Source organism: Dreissena polymorpha, chromosome 2 (assembly GCF_020536995.1).
Source record: "Dreissena polymorpha isolate Duluth1 chromosome 2, UMN_Dpol_1.0, whole genome shotgun sequence".
Taxonomy (NCBI): Eukaryota; Metazoa; Mollusca; class Bivalvia; order Myida; family Dreissenidae; genus Dreissena; species Dreissena polymorpha.
Window position 1 is genome coordinate 74540054 of NC_068356.1, and position 22879 is coordinate 74562932.

A 22879-nucleotide genomic window follows, 5' to 3' on the forward strand; every position below is an offset into this window, starting at 1 on the left:
GTTAAATATTTGTACTCGTCATGATAAAGGAATGTGTCCCTGTGACGCAATCGGTAACGCGTCAGACTCTGGATCCATTGACCACTATTATAATGTCTCTGCGTTGGTTTGAACCTCTGTAGGTCCGGTAGTTTTCCAAATAACTTCCATCAATGATCCTTTTTATATGTGCTTATGATTGAAAACGCCTTTAATTATATGTATTTAAACCTTTTTGGAGGAAAAAAAGAGGCATATGGTGCTTTCAAGCTCTAAATTGAAAAAAGTCGTCCATGATTTTTTCACGGTACACTTGTATGCACTACAACAGCAAGCTTGCGGAAGCTTATTTGATGATAACTCAAAAATAAAATTGATGAACAAAAAATTCATTATATATAATATCTTATAACTAAACGGTCATATGTAGCGTCCACGATTCCGATAATTAATGTATAAAAAGTGGTTTAAATGGCCTTTAAAACGCACCAGAGACGTTCTAGGTATACAAAAATTTCAGGGGGGGGGGCATGCCCCCGGACCCCCCTCGAATGACCTAAGATACTGCCTCGGATAAAATTTGGGTCTGGTTACGCCCCTGAACGATATCTATTCAAACGACACACGAAAACTTACTCCGATCCTAATAAAAAGACGAATGCATAGGTTATTGTAGGAAAATATGTACGTAATATCTTCGTCACAATTGACTCGGGCGCTCATTTGTTTTTGCTGCATTTTATGAAATTCGTCTTAAATGTATGCATTTTCTTGCCTATTTTGTGTTATTGTAACATATATTTATCAATATATTACAATTTAACACGTATACAAATCGTATAATCTCGCTTTTAGTTTTATTGCATGTTAACACAAATCAAATGTCCTTTGTAACAATCACAAATGAAGGTCCACAATTTGACATATCGAACCCCTTCAGTTTCTTCAACGATTTGATGAAGGCTACGTTCACAATTGTAAACACAACCATAGCTACACTAAAGAAAGGTAAACGTAACGCATCGTTCACAATGTGATTACTTTCAATGATGCGTAACGAGACGAGCGTAATGTTTTTGACGTAGGATTGTTTAAAGCTTAACTCAATATCAACATAAATGTTTACTTGTATCAGGTGCTGTTTGTTTGATTTTAATCTTTTGTTTTTGTTTCTACAATATATCAGTTATATCGAAATTATGCCACAAGCATTTATCTTGGTTAAGTGGTTAACCAGTACTTACTGCACATACCAGAAAGTGAAATACATCTTCCCTACTTGAATCAGAGCCCATGTGGCCGTTTTTAGAATCGAATGCGCGATCCTCTTATTTGTCCTCCTTCTTTTTACATTTAACTGCGATTTTCTACTGAATTTAAGGTAGTCAAGTTATTTCTCAAACAGAAATAAACAGTAATCATGCAAGAGTAAACGCGTGAAAAGCAACAGCGGATCATAATTTTTACAAAAAATGGTGGTTGCAAACATGTCTTGCTAAACGATCACTTATACATTCGGAGCATTCAGCTGGCAACAGTAAAGCGAATTTTTTTTTACACATTTATCAAAGATTACCATTTTTATTTTTATTTTTATTAATTCACAACACATATATTTGTATCACAGTGACATATATATTAGTTTAAATGAAGTACATATGAAAGATATGAAACTTAGCACGTGTGCTTATACCTACATTGTCTGGTGATTTAACTTCGCCCTAAGATGGGAGGAAGAAGGGCTCGATGAGTTTTGCATGAATGCAGGAGAGGTTAAATGGCCTCGACTGCATTTACGTCATTTTCCTACTAACTTAACAAGTTTTTGTCTGGCAGTCGTACCCCCTTTTACCTTTGCTTCACGTTCGTTTATACGAAACGTCGACTAATGACTGGCAAGCTATGCACCGGTGTTTGCAAGTTATTAATAACTGCTTCCATGAAACCCACACAGCAATCAATTATTTAGGTGTGTTGAAATAGAATGTACGTCAATGATAATAAGTAATCAATAAAACCCCAATTGCCGTTCCTTTTTTCGAGCTTTGAAGGCATTTTATGAACAAACAATAACATTATGTCAAAAAAGAATCTATAATCAGTACCAATAATAAACAGGCTATAAATGAAAAAACAAGACCACGGTGTTTATTTTTATGATTAATGGACAGTGATCTAGGCTTACACCAACACAAACCACGATCGTCATATAATCAGTTTCAAATAATATAAATGTTTAAATAGTTTTGTTACTATTCATATAATACCGCTGATCACTTTCATCTCAAATTGTTAACTTCAATTATAAAGCGCTGCGTTTGATCGATTGTGTGGTTAATTGAAAGCCCGTTTTAAGGTTCGTCTAAGGCCTAAATCACAAATACTTAACTTTTCATGAAATTGGTCGTCACGATACATTTGTATATTGTTAACACACCCTTGTTGTTGTATTTACGTCTTTCAAACACGCATGCATTTAGTACCTCCAACTGGTATTGGCTAAAATTTAGATCACCACATAAATGCGGTTGACCAATGATGCTGTGTCTTTCACAATGTCCGGAAGCATGTTCATTATAAAACATCCAGAATTACATTGAGTATTTATACTTTCAAATTGCATTGAGAATATCAATATTTGAATGTTAATAACAGATAACAGAATTATTGTATTTTTTTTTTAATTCTAAAAAATGGCGATAAATTTGGTAACATTAACCGTTTTCGGAATTGTGACATGTTTTTTCGTAGAAACAAGCGGTTTTCTATTCGGAAAGAAAGATTGTTTGGTATCGCAATGGACGCCGTGGAGTGGGCCGTTGGGTTTCGGTCAGATGACGAGAGAAAGGAAAATTCTTCGCTACCCAGCCAACGGAGGGGCCGCATGCCCCACCGAACTTGATGAAGAGAAACAAACAAGTACGTAAAAGTTATTGTTCACGTTTAAAAATCGTACTTTTAATACATTGCAGACAGTCTTTTAAATTAGCAGAGCGATGTTGACTTCATAATGAGTCTAATATACTTGAACTACATTGTAACGAACGTTTAAAATGGTATGCGTTTCGAAGTAAAAAATGTGACCGATTTCAAAATAAGCATGTTTGGATTTGATCCAAAGAAAGGCTTCTAGTGATCTCATCGTCCGTCCATGAATGTGTCTCGCGTATTGAACTGAGCATAAATTATGAAGTATTAAAGGGATTCAAATGAACCTTCATGTAATAAGACAATTATTGCAGAGAACACGAACCAAAACGATCTCTTCAGGATTTACATATGTATTGTCCTTTAGACAATTTAGTTGTGCGGAACATAATTCCCTTATAACTGAAGGTATTCAAATTAAACCACATATGTTTTTACACGGCTTTAAGATTAGATGCATTGTTAACTACCGTAACTATACACAGAGTTATTGCTCTTTGTTGATTATCATGTGATCTCTAAATTTTCATTACAATTCATGATATTATAATAAAACAAATAAAAAAATACAGAATACATGATAGTAAGTGCAGAGTGAAAGACGTATATCTATATCTTCAGTGTTTTGGGATTTATTGGTATTGGTATTTTTCTTCTGCAGAACCCAGGTACAGTACGCAGTTTTATTTAATTGTGAAGACATTGACATGAAAAAGTATAAAATTGGAACCCCATATATATAATAGGCGATTTTATGATGGAGCGCGGAGTAAAGATCTGTCTTTGATATTTGTGGAGTTATTGTCTCTTATAACATTTCTGTGGCAAAGCTTTACTTAATGAATACAAATGAATTGTTATGAAAATTCATCAATCAGTTTCAAGAAAATAATATAAATTTTCCTTTTTCCAAATCTTCGTAGTTTAATATCACGATTTAAGGTAAGAATAATACATCGCAGGCATTCGGCACTTTAGATGAATCAATTGATGTGCAGTTGACTCGTAAAAGTGTTTAATATATTAAACACGACTAACTTTCTTCTTCCCATGGCCATATTTGTGTCAAAGCGCAATTAAAATCATTGTTCCTTTTGGCAATTGCCGAAATTTCAACGCCAGGTGTTGTCTGGTAAAATAGATGTTTGTAGATACAAAATGCTCGTTTTTATTATTGTTTTGTTAGGTAACAGTTTAGTGTTCGTGTGTCGTATAAATAGATATATTCGCGGGAAATTAAAATGGAATTAATTGTGTCACAAATAAATAAAAACGGGCATTTTGTATCTACAAAAATCGATGTAATCATACCGCATCCAGCGTTGAAATTGTGGCTCTTGCTATAAGGAACAATGATTGTTTAGGTAAACTTTATTTTACGAAATTCTTTACGAAATTTTCGTTGATTTAGAGCGTTATAGAGACTTAAATACAATATCCATCCACAGCTCAGAAACCGACCATCCAATCAACGGCGAACGCAATCGTCAGTTTCTTCATGAGGCAGCCTAGTGTTATGAAACGCGGAGAAGCCATCGGTCAGTTGCGAGATCTGCTTGTCATAGTGGACTCTTCTGGAAGTATCACCAACGCCTTTTTCGAGACCGCAAAGACGCAGCTGGCGCGACTCCTTGGCATGTTGTGTCCTATATCAGATCCATTCGATGTAAGCCTTACCAGTACCGGTATATAAATTAGCATAGAACCAAATGACCACGCTAAGATATTATTGTGATCAAATGTTCGACTGCACTGACAGACTAACACCTCTTCAACTTGAGAGAGTTTAAAGGGGCCTTTTCACAGATTTTGGCATTTTTTTAACTTATTCATTAAATGCTTTATATTGATAAATGTAAACATTGGATCGTAAAAGCTCCAGTAAAAAATCAAGAAAAAATTTAAAAAAAGGAAAAGAACATTGCCCGGAGCAGGTTTCGAACCAGTGACCCCTGGAGTCCTGCCAGAGTCCTGAAGTAAAAACGCTCTAGCCTACTGAGCTATTCCGCCGAGTATAAATCATTGACGTATTTTATACCTTATATAAGCAATCTTCGTAGTTTCACATAATTTAACGACAAAAACAGAACTCTCCAAATTATTCAATCGTTTCGCGTTGCAACGCTTTATAATTTTTAGGTTTTAAAATCGTAAAAAGATGCATATAATGGCTATATTAGAGCATGGTTAATGTTCAGTATTACTGTTTCCTCACAAATATCATAACTAAAACGAAAACTTACGAATCTGAAACAACTTTTTTCAATTTTGTCAATTTACCAAAGCGTGAAAAGATCCCTTTAACCCTTACAGGAGCTGCAACGATTCTATAGTGCAGCCCTAAATTAATTGACAATCATCGCAATCAACTATCGATACTTCACCAGCAGCTTTCGATTTTATTCTATGGAACATAGTTTGATATGATTCATCACTGTATTGTTTTAGTCTTTTGTATAAGGACGCCATGGTTGTTGCTTCACTTAGATGGATGATATTGAATTTTATGTTAGCACTGCATGATCTTAGATTAATATTTTAATTTCGTCATTTACAATACCTTGAACAATAGTAAATAACATCTTTCTTTTTAGCTAGACTGCTAATAATAATGCATGAAAAGGATAAAAACAAACATGTTTGGAGTACAATTAATTTAATTAAAATATTCAGCTCAATGATATGAGTAATCGCACATTTTGGATTTATTTCTGATTATCGGAGAAGCTCTAACCGGAAGGCATATATCAGCTGGAATACTCTGAACATTCTCTCCTTGCAATGACATTAGTTACATGTGTGTGTTTTATGTATGTTAGAGCCGATACCAAAGAGCCGCCCTGCTTGAGTACTCGACAGACGTCAAGGAGATCTTTGATTTCGACGACAAACCGAGTACGAGACTCGTGCAACAGGGTGTCAAATCCATGCCCTACATGGACGCTAGCACGTGCACGGCGACCGCGTTCAATTACGCATATAACAACATGTTTGATACTACAAAAGGTATAGTGGATTTTTGTAATCAATATTACAACGCGCACTATCATCACCAGAAACGGAGAAAGCGCAAAATTATGTTTATTTTCTCCACTTTAGTTCTTGATGTTAAACGTTATCGCATTAAAAGAAATCACACATTATTTAATATGCTATGTAATTGAGAATTATTCCCATAAAATAGTAGTCGCACACACATAAACACATATGGATTTATCTCACTTAGATTGTGTACACATGGTTTTTTAAATATCAAACATTATTTGACCAAAAAACGATAATTGTATGCAGAAAGATCTGACCACATGTTGAAATACTGCTAAATTAAAAAAATTAAAAATAAACACAAACAGTAGCCGAAAGTTGTGTTCCCTTTCCGAAGCATTGTGTTTTTTTGTTGAAATTTAGGATAACCTTTATGATTTCCATGGAAAGTTGCCTACATACAAGCTATTTAAATTCCAAGTGTTTGAGCTATACAAATATTATCTTAAAATGTAGTTCTTATGCGCAAAACCGACATTACATTAGCTTACACGTTAGGATCTTCGCTTCTTCTAATTTAACGTTCACAACAATGAAAGCAAGACTCTCAGTCGATGTCTTTTAGGTCAACATAATGTAACCTTCTAAATGTTTATTTATGGGTTTGACTGCAATCTTATTTGGGATCAGATGCTTTTTTGCGTGATGAGTTTTATAGATGATCTATATATATCTTATAGATATTTTATGCTTGTATGTTCATGTTTGTGCGTGTTCCTTTCCAATAACAGCGTTCGTACCTTCAGATGATTTACTCTGTGAATGATATTGTGTCTGCACAAGTTTAGATAACATAACAAAAGTAAATGCATGAACTGTATTAAAATAATTGATTAAAATTACTAGCATTAAAAATACACTTCTTAAATAAAGTATGCACTATCAACAGTGAAAGTGTTAAACGTCTGAGGAGGTATCACCAATTAACAAGCATATTTCTTTCGATACCAGGCATGCGCAATTCACCGGATGTCAAACAGGAAGTGTTAATTCTAACCGACGGACAGTCCAACTGTGGGGGCAATGCAACTGCGGCGGCATTGAAGCTTCAAGAAAAAGCAGACGTTTTTGGGCTCATGATTGGAATCAACACACAGCCCGGTATGGAAGAAGTAATCAGCTACGTGTCTTATCCGAAAAATAAGCATCTGTTCGCCATTGAAGGATTTCAGGTTTTGGAGGCTCTAGTCAACGAGATCGAAAATCAATTGAACAACAAACCGTGTGTTGAGTTTGATATTTAAATTTGCAGGTTATAGGTGGTTATGTCTAAACACTCGGGATTATACTGATCTGTAGGATTTTTAAAATGCAAACGGAGTAAGAACTTCCTCCTTAAAAATTTCTCATTAAGACAGTGTGTGAACACATCATGTATCCTCAGATAGTGCGTGAGTCTGTGTGCACGTGTTTAATTTGAATTAAATGTATAGATCGTGATAAAATGTGTTTCGTTGTTTTATACACGGGATCTAACATTTCACATGAGACGGTCGATAGCAGACTTCTTTTTGTAGACAACCCGATGCCAACATATTCAATATTTTATACGGTCGTATAAAATATTGAATATGTTGGCATAAGGTAACCTTCAGAAAAAAAGTTTATTAAATAGTACCGTGTTACCAAAAAAAACCTTAGACTTCATTGAATGTATGAATAGTGCTAAGAACTAGGATGAAATTACTGAATCAACACATGCAAACTCACAACTATTTATACTAAGAATAACCATGTTTCTTTTAAAGGTTATAAACACGTTTAAACACGAATTGGCATTATGTTAAAAAGGCGTACAATGTTGTTTGCTTCCACAAACAAGACCGACTTTTGGGATCTGATAAATTAAAATATCATGGTTAGCACTATTACATCTCGAATCTCGCCAACAAAATCACGAAAATTGAAATAGATAAAAAGTTATTAGAAGGGAAAACGTATCAAATCTGACCGACCGTCGACAATTTTGGGTTGCAACATATTTTCGCCATGTTGTTGTCAATCAATTATTAAAACACAATTGTCGCCTTTGAATAGCATCAATTGCATTCATATGATTGAGATAAAGCATAACAAATGTAAACTGTATGGTATATTCTATTTATATCACATCATTTTATCATAGTTGAACGATATTGTCAAAAGTGTTCAGAGTTGTCGTTCCTTGCTCTCACATACAATCTCTGCTATCACAAGAAAATCCTATCAGATTTGGTAGGATTTTATATTTTGGTTTAAGTATTGTTTTATGAAAAGTAGTATCATTTTCTATTATATTTTGAAAATAGTGTATACATTTAGGTTCATAATAAAACATTAATTGCCTTAATTATAAAAGGTAAAAATAAACGGTTAAATTATTTTAACACGTGGCTAGGCTATCATCACGTGGTCGGTTATGAAGGCATGGATTTGATCGAGCTATGATGGTCCCAGTCAAATCTCTGCGCGGAGGTTTGATCCAGCTATGCTGGTTCCAGTCAAATCTCTGCGCGGAGGTTGATTGTTTTATTGGGTTGCGAAACAAATAATCATAGCCCCATGTAAAACCGATTCCAAGTTAAAACCTGCCGATAATTGTTAAAACGGTCTCAACAGTGAGAGTCTCAACGGCGCCACATTGCTTGAACGTGGATAAAATGACACTTCTGAATAACCGGCACCATTAATGGTTAAAACTGCAACACTTAAAACATGCACAAGGTAGTTTATAAGATATAATTTCAGAATAATTATAGTCTACAGTATATTTTCACAAGGGTTGTTATTCGAAGTTGCAGCGAAGAGTTAACGCGGAAGGTTTTGTGTTTAATACTTTCTCTGTTTGCCCAGTGTAAAGAATATACGGATATTTTTGTATTTGCCTCTGCTGTTCAACTGAAAATTAACATTAAATTATATGACACATTCTTTATTTGGAATGCAAAGCACAACAGATTTATATAGCTTTATTCATAAATAATTTCTACAGTTTACTTTTCTTAGTTTGCAGATGAGTATGGTGACAAGTGTAATAATAATACACGTGAAAAAGCGATAACGGTTTAATGAGTTCAGAATACCAGCAACACGAGCATTTCACTTGAGGTCAATTTCTTTTAATTATGATTATAGTAACGCAGTTTAGTGTTCGTGTGTCGTATAAATAGATATATTTGCGGGAAATTAAAATGGAATTAATTGTGTCACAAATAAATAAAAACGGGCATTTTGTATCTACAAAAATCGATGTAATCATACCGCATCCAGCGTTGAAATTGTGGCACTTGCTATAAGGAACAATGATTGTTTAGGTAAACTTTATTTTACGAAATTCTTTACGAAATTTTCGTTGATTTAGAGCGTTATAGAGACTTAAATACAATATCCATCCACAGCTCAGAAACCGACCATCCAATCAACGGCGACCGCAATCGTCAGTTACTTCATGAGGCAGCCTAGTGTTATGAAATGCGGAGAAGCCATCGGTCAGTTGCGAGATCTGCTTGTCATAGTGGACTCTTCTGGAAGTATCACCAACGCCTTTTTCGAGACCGCAAAGACGCAGCTGGCGCGACTCCTTGGCATGTTGTGTCCTATATCAGATCCATTCGATGTAAGCCTTACCAGTACCGGTATATAAATTAGCGTAGAACCAAATGACCACGCTAAGATATTATTGTGATTTAATGTTCGACTGCACTGACAGACTAACACCTCTTCAACTTGAGAGAGTTTAACCCTTACAGGAGCTGCAACGATTCTATAGTGCAGCCCTAAATTAATTGACAATCATCGCAATCAACTATCGATACTTCACCAGCAGCTTTCGATTTTATTCTATGGAACATAGTTTGATATGATTCATCACTGTATTGTTTTAGTCTTTTGTATAAGGACGCCATGGTTGTTGCTTCACTTAGATGGATGATATTGAATTTTATGTTAGCACTGCATGATCTTAGATTAATATTTTAATTTCGTCATTTACAATACCTTGAACAATAGTAAATAACATCTTTCTTTTTAGCTAGACTGCTAATAATAATGCATGAAAAGGATAAAAACAAACATGTTTGGAGTACAATTAATTTAATTAAAATATTCAGCTCAATGATATGAGTAATCGCACATTTTGGATTTATTTCTGATTATCGGAGAAGCTCTAACCGGAAGGCATATATCAGCTGGAATACTCTGAACATTCTCTCCTTGCAATGACATTAGTTACATGTGTGTGTTTTATGTATGTTAGAGCCGATACCAAAGAGCCGCCCTGCTTGAGTACTCGACAGACGTCAAGGAGATCTTTGATTTCGACGACAAACCGAGTACGAGACTCGTGCAACAGGGTGTCAAATCCATGCCCTACATGGACGCTAGCACGTGCACGGCGACCGCGTTCAATTACGCATATAACAACATGTTTGATACTACAAAAGGTATAGTGGATTTTTGTAATCAATATTACAACGCGCACTATCATCACCAGAAACGGAGAAAGCGCAAAATTATGTTTATTTTCTCCACTTTAGTTCTTGATGTTAAACGTTATCGCATTAAAAGAAATCACACATTATTTAATATGCTATGTAATTGAGAATTATTCCCATAAAATAGTAGTCGCACACACATAAACACATATGGATTTATCTCACTTAGATTGTGTACACATGGTTTTTTAAATATCAAACATTATTTGACCAAAAAACGATAATTGTATGCAGAAAGATCTGACCACATGTTGAAATACTGCTAAATTAAAAAAATTAAAAATAAACACAAACAGTAGCCGAAAATTGTGTTCCCTTTCCGAAGCATTGTGTTTTTTTTGTTGAAATTTAGGAAAACCATTATGATTTCCATGGAAAGTTGCCTACATACAAGCTATTTAAATTCCAAGTGTTTGAGCTATACAAATATTATCTTAAAATGTAGTTCTTATGTGCAAAACCGACATTACATTAGCTTACACGTTAGGATCTTCGCTTCTTCTAATTTAACGTTCACAACAATGAAAGCAAGACTCTCAGTCGATGTCTTTTAGGTCAACATAATGTAACCTTCTAAATGTTTATTTATGGGTTTGACTGCAATCTTATTTGGGATCAGATGCTTTTTTGCGTGATGAGTTTTATAGATGATCTATATATATCTTATAGATATTTTATGCTTGTATGTTCATGTTTGTGCGTGTTCCTTTCCAATAACAGCGTTCGTACCTTCAGATGATTTACTCTGTGAATGATATTGTGTCTGCACAAGTTTAGATAACATAACAAAAGTAAATGCATGAACTGTATTAAAATAATTGATTAAAATTACTAGCATTAAAAATACACTTCTTAAATAAAGTATGCACTATCAACAGTGAAAGTGTTAAACGTCTGAGGAGGTATCACCAATTAACAAGCATATTTCTTTCGATACCAGGCATGCGCAATTCACCGGATGTCAAACAGGAAGTGTTAATTCTAACCGACGGACAGTCCAACTGTGGGGGCAATGCAACTGCGGCGGCATTGAAGCTTCAAGAAAAAGCAGACGTTTTTGGGCTCATGATTGGAATCAACACACAGCCCGGTATGGAAGAAGTAATCAGCTACGTGTCTTATCCGAAAAATAAGCATCTGTTCGCCATTGAAGGATTTCAGGTTTTGGAGGCTCTAGTCAACGAGATCGAAAATCAATTGAACAACAAACCGTGTGTTGAGTTTGATATTTAAATTTGCAGGTTATAGGTGGTTATGTCTAAACACTCGGGATTATACTGATCTGTAGGATTTTTAAAATGCAAACGGAGTAAGAACTTCCTCCTTAAAAATTTCTCATTAAGACAGTGTGTGAACACATCATGTATCCTCAGATAGTGCGTGAGTCTGTGTGCACGTGTTTAATTTGAATTAAATGTATAGATCGTGATAAAATGTGTTTCGTTGTTTTATACACGGGATCTAACATTTCACATGAGACGGTCGATAGCAGACTTCTTTTTGTAGACAACCCGATGCCAACATATTCAATATTTTATACGGTCGTATAAAATATTGAATATGTTGGCATAAGGTAACCTTCAGAAAAAAAGTTTATTAAATAGTACCGTGTTACCAAAAAAAACCTTAGACTTCATTGAATGTATGAATAGTGCTAAGAACTAGGATGAAATTACTGAATCAACACATGCAAACTCACAACTATTTATACTAAGAATAACCATGTTTCTTTTAAAGGTTATAAACACGTTTAAACACGAATTGGCATTATGTTAAAAAGGCGTACAATGTTGTTTGCTTCCACAAACAAGACCGACTTTTGGGATCTGATAAATTAAAATATCATGGTTAGCACTATTACATCTCGAATCTCGCCAACAAAATCACGAAAATTGAAATAGATAAAAAGTTATTAGAAGGGAAAACGTATCAAATCTGACCGACCGTCGACAATTTTGGGTTGCAACATATTTTCGCCATGTTGTTGTCAATCAATTATTAAAACACAATTGTCGCCTTTGAATAGCATCAATTGCATTCATATGATTGAGATAAAGCATAACAAATGTAAACTGTATGGTATATTCTATTTATATCACATCATTTTATCATAGTTGAACGATATTGTCAAAAGTGTTCAGAGTTGTCGTTCCTTGCTCTCACATACAATCTCTGCTATCACAAGAAAATCCTATCAGATTTGGTAGGATTTTATATTTTGGTTTAAGTATTGTTTTATGAAAAGTAGTATCATTTTCTATTATATTTTGAAAATAGTGTATACATTTAGGTTCATAATAAAACATTAATTGCCTTAATTATAAAAGGTAAAAATAAACGGTTAAATTATTTTAACACGTGGCTAGGCTATCATCACGTGGTCGGTTATGAAGGCATGGATTTGATCGAGCTATGATGGTCCCAGTCAAATCTCTGCGCGGAGGTTTGATCCAGCTATGCTGGTTCCAGTCAAATCTCTGCGCGGAGGTTGATTGTTTTATTGGGTTGCGAAACAAATAATCATAGCCCCATGTAAAACCGATTCCAAGTTAAAACCTGCCGATAATTGTTAAAACGGTCTCAACAGTGAGAGTCTCAACGGCGCCACATTGCTTGAACGTGGATAAAATGACACTTCTGAATAACCGGCACCATTAATGGTTAAAACTGCAACACTTAAAACATGCACAAGGTAGTTTATAAGATATAATTTCAGAATAATTATAGTCTACAGTATATTTTCACAAGGGTTGTTATTCGAAGTTGCAGCGAAGAGTTAACGCGGAAGGTTTTGTGTTTAATACTTTCTCTGTTTGCCCAGTGTAAAGAATATACGGATATTTTTGTATTTGCCTCTGCTGTTCAACTGAAAATTAACATTAAATTATATGACACATTCTTTATTTGGAATGCAAAGCACAACAGATTTATATAGCTTTATTCATAAATAATTTCTACAGTTTACTTTTCTTAGTTTGCAGATGAGTATGGTGACAAGTGTAATAATAATACACGTGAAAAAGCGATAACGGTTTAATGAGTTCAGAATACCAGCAACACGAGCATTTCACTTGAGGTCAATTTCTTTTAATTATGATTATAGTAACGCAACAACAGTACGCAAAGTGAAGCACGAGAAAGGAGCGACAAGTTACCGTAGTCATATAGAACAGTGCAATGTATATCGTCAAAGTAGACAAACGCGTGTAAACCACATCCGTTGAGTACTAAATTGTCCAAATCATGCATTACAAGAAAGAACGTTTACTTACATGCCGTCAAAATAAACGAACTTGTGCAAACCTCATCCGTGTTGGTTTTCCAATTAATTGTCCAAAAACAAGATATAACAAGCAAGAACGTGCATTTAAGTCCGAGTTAGATTGATGTTTGCAATTATGAAATGCTTTGTGTTGACAGGTTATGTCCATTTAAAAAGAAAAAAGAGCATTATCCCGACATATATTGATTGCGAGTATGGTCTTGTTTTTTTAAGTAATTTGCTTCATCTCACTAATTGCATTTTGCAATAAAAGATGCATTTCTCAATTTTATTTTTACATATGTAAGACGGGTTTACCTGATCATAACTCAGTGTTTTATAAATTGCTCGCTTCTTGAAAATTATTTATACAGTGTTGTCATATACGTTGTATGGTTAAATAACCAACTGTATTTGTGGATAAATTACAACTGTCTGTCCGTGTTTAATAATTAAATGCATCATTTCTGAGGACAGACCGTGAAATAACGTTCCGAAATAAATCCAGACACATTTGCCTCTTTAATTAAAGACATCTCAAAATTCAGCCTCAGTTTGGCATTAAAATAAACCATATCTCCCGAGATGCTCTGCTCTGCAATTTGCTTTGTTATTTTTAATCAAATCTTCGTCGTCTGTCGATTGCAAAAGAAATAGTCAAACGATGAGAAATAAAAAAAAAGTAGTGTGTTGAATTTTAATGGAATGACTTTGCGCCTTATGTAACTGATGCTGTGAATTGTAATGGAATGACTTTGCGCCTTATGTAACTGATGCTGTGAATTTTAACGGAATGACTTTTCGCCTTATGTAACTGATGCTGTGATGTAGTGGATAACTGATTTCTTGACGCAATGGAATGTATTTGTGCTTTATGTAGTGGATAATGGATTCCTTGATGCAAAACATGAGCCACCTTCGTCTACAACTATAGTCCAATTATTGATCTGAAAACAATACAATTGAGGCAGGTAACCCGATCTGCTCCAGTAAAGTAATCCCATATAGGGCCTGCATACAGCCTCGTTTGTTGTTGTACGTACATATAACACAGAAAAACGTTGTTTTGTCGCCATTTTTAGACTGTGTCTCCAATGGAGACAACAGCGATCGACAGCGGTAACCCTGTCTCAAAAATAAGAACATGTTCGAAGGAAAAGAATGTATACGATGCCAACCCGACCAACACGATGCCGTCAGTATAAGCAATTTCAACATTTATTTGAGGGCATAGGCAACTACAAGATTGTATGTGTAGTATAGAATTGTGTATAGAATAGTGTAGAATAAAAAGCTGCTAAATTATCCCATTGATTGGCATGGTATAGGGGACATAACCCTGGGTTATGGTAAGGTTAGGGTTAGGATTAGGGGTCGGGTTAGGGTTAAGGCTAACCCGTACCCTAACCCTCTAACACCCCCATGCGCTTTACAATACCATGCCTCGCTCGTTGTCGTTGTCCGCTTTCCTTCAATGCAGTAATGTTAAAGCAAGAAACTTAACAATCATGGCGCAGAAAATTCGTGTTTACAACATATTAACATTTAGAATCGCGGAAACCTAAGTTAATATTTGTGGCATGTTTTTACATTTGATTTATGTGATTGCGAAAAATGAACGCGAGAACGCGGATAGAAAACATACCGTATCTTCGAAAACCATGAGACAAATAATCTATCCAAAAATAATTTGACCTATTTTCAGACATTAGTACCTTTACCAAGAATAAACAAGCGTTTACTGCAACATGTCATTATAAACACATAAAGATTGTGTTTCACAGAGTACCTATGTAAACAGTGCATTTTGCTACGCATATGAAACTTACGTAATATCGATACCACTTTGTCGAATTACGAGACTTCTTTTACGACGGGTATTTCATTTCATGAAAACATGTAAAACATCATAGATTGGTCAACATTGGAGAAATAACGCTTAAACATATTTCGCAATAAAATGCAACCGCACTTAAAAATAAATTAACGAGCATACTTGTTCTATTTTTATAACATTCTGGAATGGAAGCCGGGACGAGAGCTCATCAGGCATTTGTTCGTTTTGTTTGCAATGCGCCATGTGAATTAAGCATCGGAACTGCTGTTTATGAATGTCATGGTTTTAACATATTTATTTCAATTGAATTAAACATGGGAAAAGAAAAAATGCAAACAATAATAGGATTGGAACTATAGCTTAAAGGGACTGTCAACCGCGATTGACGAAATAAAAAGTTTTAAAATACCGTATTTTTTACAATTATTAGTTTATATTGATTAAAATATCACGACTGGTATATAACAATACTTGAAAAAAGTTAATTTATATTCGGTAATACAATTTCGCGATGTGAAATCGAAAGTACACCACGAAAATAGGTGACATAACGATATACACACTATAAATAACGCACGTAGATTGATCATTATATATATAAAATATATACAAATCACTACGAAAGCACAATTTGCATTTATAGTTAACTGGTAGTTACCTAGTAGACATACCCAGTAAAATGTATTACTGAATATACTGAAAATATGAAAACTTGACAACTTTTTCAAGTAATGTAATATACCAGTCGTGATATTTAATCAATATAAACTAATAAAATTGTAAAAAAATACGGTAATTTAGAACTTTTCTTTTTTCGTCAATCGCGGTTGACAGTCCCTTTAACTGGTATAGTTCCTTTCATTATTAAATACAATACATCGACAATGACAGACATTTCAATTTAATTATAAATACATAACAAAGTAAGGGTGCAGAATCAACAGGGTTTTAAGGGGTTTACACACCGGCTGGACAGAATGTAATCACACCGTTAAGAACTTTATTTTTGCAAATATCTCAAGTTATTGAAATACATTTGTAAACTCTTTAATGCACAAAAAAAGTGTTCCTTGCAGTTTGTGCCGATGACTTAAAGTATAAGAATAAATCCTTGAATACGTCTAAACTCGTTGACAAAATTTCACATTGCGTGAAGCATAACCGTGTAGTACAAATCGAAGTTTTAACAAGAACACAGGCACATCAAATAAAGTAATTTTGATGTATTTCACATTGCCATAAGCAGCATAAAAATGTGTTTTTAATGCACTAGTAGAAATTTTTAAGAAAAAAAATGTTTAAAAAAGTTATTTGAAATAAAGCACCACTAACCGTCGTGTTTAAGTCCATTAAAAGGGGGAACCCTAGCTACAAAGTCACGTGATCCTGCACCCTGAAGTACTAGTAGTAGAATGCAAAGGGTCAACTACGAACAATGTTTAAAAGAAAAAAATGTAATAGACGGAACTATTGTGATTATGAAAACGTTGTCTAGAGAAAAGTCTATGAGAACCAATAGTTAAAGTGGGACTTTAATCTGAAGCCTCAATGTAAGTACGGACTTCATCATATATAGGGTGGTTATCTTTCTCAGAAAACGTATCATCTCCATACACACGTTTGATCATTTACACAGTTGCATATTTTTCGAGAGTGTTTGTACGTCCGCATTCAGAGGGCAAATCCGTGAACAGCGGTGGGTATTTTCGATGTGACCATTACGACATATATGCGATGGATCGAGCAAGGCTTTTATGATGTATGCTCATTTAGAGACATATGGTCTGTTCTTAAAAGTGTGAAAAGAATAGCGAATCAAAGCGAAGCTTAGCGATGTTGAGAAATGTCTTGAAATCAGACACATGATCATCAAGGCTGGCTTTGTCAGGAATTGAGTCCAATGCCCTGATCGTAGACGGCATGAATAAACTTTGAAGCAAAGCGGTCTTCGCCCAAGATTCATCGAGACGTTATGTATATGTAGATCGCTCACCGATTGACTTGAATACCAAATAAGCAAGATATTCTGGTGCTAGCCCATTGGCCATAGTTTATGTTTTATCTGCGTGTGCCATTATATGTCCGATCCGACTTCACTATTCATTAAATATGTTTGATGAAACTGGTCTGGTACATCCCGACGCAATGCGGGCAGCGTCAGTTTGAATTTTATGTAGGTCATTTTCCATACACTTTGAATTTATCCTATATGATGTTCGCATATTTTGAAAAAAATCCAATGAAAGAAAAGAAACAAAGCTTCTAGCGACATTCGTCCGAGGGGATAATAGAGCCGATTCATAATATTGAAATGAGACAAGGCTTTCATGCCAGCACTCGTCGTTTTATTTTAATACACCGCGATGAAAGTAACTTTTTACCAAGGGGATAGGAGTTACATACGGACGGGACCATGATGAAGTTCATTGCTTCTTCGACCAATGATTTGGATTCAATTCAGTGTATGGAATTTCACAAACCAGGTATTCACCCATTTTGCAGTTTAAAAAAATAACACTTCTTCATACGGAGGCTGCAGATGTTGGTGTGTCAACTGCTACTGACTTGTATCATCAGCAAAAAGATGAATCTCAGCATCAATATTGGCACCAATAGTTTGATAAAAACAATAAATAAAAAAGATCAAAGATTGAGCAAAAATAAACTCCGGCTTGAATTGCTGCTAGCGACGATGTAGCTACCGAAGCGATGACCTTTTGGTGTCTTTGGCATAGATTGTTCGAGAACCAGTTCATCACTTTACATTGTTCTAATTTAAACAACACTCAAATGCTCCAACCTGAATGAAAGGAATTTCTTATTTCAAAAACACTACTCTTACTTTTAAACAGTCGCCCAATTAAAGCTTGACAACATGTAGTGTTTTTTTTTTAATTGTGTGTTTTTTTCAGATTAGAAAATTTTCGTTTCAGTTATGTTAATTGAGAGCAAACAATAATACTGAACATAAACCATGCTCTAAAATATAATCCATTATATGCATCTTTTGACGATTAAAATGCCTACAAATTATAAAGCATTTCCAACGCGAAACGATTGAATAATTTGGAGAGTTATGTTGTTATCGTCATATTTTGTGACACTACCTAGATTGCGTATATAAAGTCTAAATCTCCATCTAATGTGTATTAGCACGGATGGTCGAGTGGCAGCCTAGTTTATGAGAAGTAAGAATATCAGACGAAGCTAATTCCGTAATCAGACTACATGTATAAAGCTTATGTATAAGACGTTGTAAGTTGAAATGGATTACAAATATTTTGTGCCAAGAGAGAAGAAAACTAGACATATTAAATACTATATTGTTTGATGTGTAAAGTTACGTTTCAGAATCAATTGTATTAATATCCCCATACATTGTAAATAATAGGCAATATTAATTAATATCAATTAATTCAAACGTTTCTTTATTAGATAGCTTATACATTGACACATACAAGTCACGGCGTGTGAACTAGAGTTTGAAACTCTCTTCAAATATTGACATTTTTCAATAAGTTATTTGATCGTTGGAAATAAACAATAATTTAATATTTACAATGTATATTTCAAATACTATTCATTAAGGGCTGTGCACAGTAGCGTCACTAGCTAGTCTAGCTGATACTCGATTTGCGGACCACTGGACACCGTCCACAACAATAGATATATATAACCAGCGGGAAATAAAGCGTTTGCTGCTCGTCTTAAGTATTCACCGATTAAGTATATCAGCAGTAGCTACGTAACAATCCTCAGATACTTGTAACCGTATATGTACGCGATAAAATTCACAATGATAGATACAGGTCACATGAGATATGGATATACTAAAGACACTATAAATATTCATCATTGAATAAGACATGCATGTTTCGGTACAAGTTACACTCGTTCTTTTGTCAGGATGTTGCATTCGTGTTTTCGGCATCGCGTTTCCTTCTCTCTTAGCCCCATCATCGGAGGCAAGTTACTGCTGTGTGCGACATGACTGGGAAGCTCTCATGTACATTGACTTCGGAACAGTATTTATTGATCAGGTATAATTATCATTTGTTTGTGTTAATTCTCTGTGAATTGTCATCTGTGTGCGCTTATTCTCATCATATTAAGAGCTGCTGCAGCACCAATCTAATCCTCCTTATTAGCAACAACAGCTGTCGTATTATAAACAATAGAGACTTTGTTAGGCAATATATTTTATTAAATTCATCAGCAGCAGAAAATGCATCATCATCAGCGCTGGCTCACATTATTATCATCATCATAATCGTCATCATCACCAACATCAATAACATTCATAGCATCAAAATCCCCCTTGTCTTCACCACCGCCACGATCATCAGCACCATTTTTTTTAAACTAGATTACCACAAAACAAATTTATCAAATTATCAATAACGACAAGTAATTATGTATACTTCTTATACATACAGAACACTGCCTTCTCGTACATTAACGGGACAGTGAAAGCGGCGTATAGTCTCTCACAGAAGAAAATCTTCTTCAAGTTGGCAGGGATAGAGCAGAGTCCGCTTATACCCAAACCAGTGCCCTATGATGCCGTCATGCTTTACGATTTCGCAAATGTAAGTTTACTAAACGCACCGTTTGTTATGAAGACTTATTTCTACCATATCGATCTGACCCATTGGCTGGTTTCAAAGATTGCCAACACGACAATACCCCAGAACGACTAAAAGGTCGACTCATGTTGTAATCATGGTATTGGCGACCTTGGGATCGTCAATGCGGGTTTATGTGTCGCCCTTTCGTGTTGGCGGGTTTGCGACCTTTGTCAAACCCGAACATACGCCAGAATGACATGGATGAAATCGGCCTTCATCGTATGCTCCTGTATTTGATTGAGCTGTTTCACGCATCGTTTGCTATTTTATTTGCGCTGGTGTTTTCACTCACGACTCCATCCTGAATTGGAACGGGATATATTTTTTAGCAATACATATCATCTATGAATGACAGAAGTTTCCTCAATTGATTTTTTGCGACAGGGCACCATGTACCTCGTGAGCGGTGGCGAGTGCCAGAAAGATAAGCTTGAAGCCAACATGACTCTGCAGTGTATACCACGTACGTACGATACTTCTCGTGTTTGCCTCTAAAATACCTCCAATTAACGATATCAATTTGTAATCACTGCTTATGCGTAACACATCTGAACGCATCATGAAGTACGAAAAACACTTATTATGCCTAAAAGGACCTTTTCACAGATTGTGGCGTGTATTGAAGTTTGTCATTAAATGCTTTATATTGATAAATGGAAACATTGAATCTAAAAAGCTCCAGTAAAAAAAACAAACAAGAATAAAATTAAAGAAAGGAAAAAGTAACCCACCCTCAATTGGGCCCGAACCACTGACCCCTGGAGTAAATGTCTATCGCTTAGACTACTCGGCCTTCCGTAATTATACATTGAGTGATATATTTTATACTTTATATACCGGGTAAGCAATCCTCGTAGTATCACAAAATATAACGACAACAACAGAACTCTCCAAAATGATTCAATCGTTTGCGTTGCAACGCTTTATAATTTTCAGGTTTTGTAATCGTAAAAAGATGCATGTAATGGATATTTTAGAGCATGCAAATGTTCAGTGTTATACCGTTTCCTCACAAATGTCATAACTACAACGAAAATTTTCGAATCTGAAACGATTTTTTTAATTTTGTCAATTTACCAAAACGTGTAAAGGCCCCTTTACAATACGAATATTAAAAATGGTTCGTTCAATTGAGTACAAAGAAGTTACTTATTAACCAAATCTATTCAGTCTTGATTTAAGTTTTATTATATTATGATCCTACTATATTGACGCGCTGTCAATACGACGAAGTTTGAAGAACAAAGCATCAGCTTTTTTATGACGTACACATTTATATCATTGTAAGGACACATTTATATCACTGTAAGGACACATTTATATCAAAGTAAGGACACATTTATATCACTGTAAGGGTCTGCGAAGCAGTTTTCGTCTGGTGTGTTCGGAACGGGACAGGAGGTACTTCACGTGCACACGTACCAGTTCACACTGGCGTCCGACGTCCCCTGGCAGATCACAGCAACTGTCTTCACAAACGGTACGTCAGAATTACGTCAACGTTTTAATAACACCAAGGCTTCTAATCGTAACCACTTGGTCTATCGAGCATCCGATTGGCGGAGGTAGCCGATGTGATCCGAGCGGTCGCTCTAGATGCATACATAGTCCCAGGGTACAGGATCACTAAACTGTATGGGGTTAAAAATGGATATAAACACACCAGTAATTAAGTGTTTTTTTATTACTTTTTACAACATTTTTAAGCATTTCAACTAGTGCATAAAGACAGCTTTTATGCGGCTTATGGCAATGTGAAAAACATTGGAACTTGATTTTATAAGCATGTGTTCTTGGCCAAAAATTCTATGTGTAATGAACCCATATACACGATTGTGCTGCATGCAACGTGAATTTTGGCACCTATTTCGGGCGTATTCAATAATATATTCTTAAATCTTCAGATATCGGCACAAACTGCAAGAAAAACTTTCTTTTATGCACCTAACGATTTTTGAAAACATGTTTCAGTAACTTGAGATATTAGCAAAACTAATTATGTTAATCAAATGTGTTTCAGACATCAAACCAATAGAGCCGCGCGAGTGCGGTATAATCACCGTGTCCTACTTCGCCCCTTCCGTGAATCCCGACAGCGGTTCCTTGTACACGCTCAACGTAATGGATGTGGGCGAAATAAAAACGCCGGGAATATTTGATGTTCCAAAGGAATGCCTTTGACAAGAAATATTTGCGTAGTTTCGAACAAACGTATAAAGGTTTATGTATTTATATATACAGTTCGAACAACATACATCTGAAAAAAAGAGATGTGTTTGTCAGAAACACAATGCCCCGTATTGCGCCGCTTTCAATATCATTTGGCAGGTTTAGTATTTATCTCCCTTTTAAAGCTTATTACTTCCCTTGGATTTATTTGTTTAGACCTTGAAGATTGACCTTACACTATCCAAAATGTGCAGCTTCATGAGATACACATGCATGCCAAATATCAAGCTGCTATCTTCAATATTGCAAAAGTTATCGCAAACCTTAAAAGTTTTGGGACACACACAATGAATGACAGACAGACAGACAGACAGACAGACAGGCACAAAACAATATACCCCCGTATATGGTACAAAAATAAATAATTTGAATGTACATGTATTGTGTTGAATCTATTTCAGCTCGCAGTTCTAACATGAGGCATGTGATCACTAATCTTCAGATCGAGAAAACACACCACATAACACAAAGTAATATTGCTGTACAATGACGAATTAAT

General features: G+C 35.2%; 3 protein-coding genes across 6 annotated transcripts in view; 2 read left to right on the forward strand and 1 right to left on the reverse strand.

Moving 5' to 3' along the window:
* The window catches only part of LOC127867635 (alpha-(1,3)-fucosyltransferase fut-6-like), an 89004-nt gene that overhangs the window by 45164 nt on the left and 20961 nt on the right, over positions 1–22879 (reverse strand). The window lies entirely within an intron of this gene.
* Positions 2639–11858, forward strand: LOC127867639 (collagen alpha-1(XII) chain-like). Of its 4 annotated transcripts, none has more exons than XM_052408951.1 (4): positions 2639–2898; positions 4356–4573; positions 5727–5913; positions 11365–11858. In XM_052408951.1, exons 1-4 carry the CDS (start codon positions 2673–2675, stop codon positions 11655–11657), a joined length of 924 nt encoding a protein of 307 aa, XP_052264911.1. In that variant the 5' UTR covers positions 2639–2672; the 3' UTR covers positions 11658–11858. The 4 variants fall into 4 exon arrangements, with proteins under 4 accessions (XP_052264911.1, XP_052264909.1, XP_052264910.1 ...); XM_052408949.1 differs by lacking the exon at positions 5727–5913 and adding an exon at positions 10187–10373; XM_052408950.1 differs by lacking the exons at positions 4356–4573; positions 5727–5913 and adding exons at positions 9330–9547; positions 10187–10373.
* Positions 19316–22755, forward strand: LOC127867640 (uncharacterized). Its single transcript, XM_052408952.1, has 5 exons — positions 19316–19563; positions 19960–20112; positions 20536–20614; positions 21506–21631; positions 22172–22755. The coding sequence occupies exons 1-5, from the start codon at positions 19390–19392 to the stop codon at positions 22330–22332; spliced, it is 693 nt and encodes a 230-aa protein (XP_052264912.1). The 5' UTR covers positions 19316–19389; the 3' UTR covers positions 22333–22755.

Coding starts and splice junctions, on each gene's coding strand:
- LOC127867639 (XM_052408951.1), top strand. CDS start 2,673: ATGGCGATAAATTTGGTAACATTAACCGTTTTCGGAATTGTGACATGT. Junction 2,899..4,355: donor TGATGAAGAGAAACAAACAA/GTACGTAAAAGT, acceptor ATCCATCCACAG/CTCAGAAACCGACCATCCAA. Junction 5,914..11,364: donor CATGTTTGATACTACAAAAG/GTATAGTGGATT, acceptor TTTCGATACCAG/GCATGCGCAATTCACCGGAT.
- LOC127867640 (XM_052408952.1), top strand. CDS start 19,390: ATGCATGTTTCGGTACAAGTTACACTCGTTCTTTTGTCAGGATGTTGC. Junction 20,615..21,505: donor GACTCTGCAGTGTATACCAC/GTACGTACGATA, acceptor TATCACTGTAAG/GGTCTGCGAAGCAGTTTTCG. Junction 21,632..22,171: donor AGCAACTGTCTTCACAAACG/GTACGTCAGAAT, acceptor AATGTGTTTCAG/ACATCAAACCAATAGAGCCG.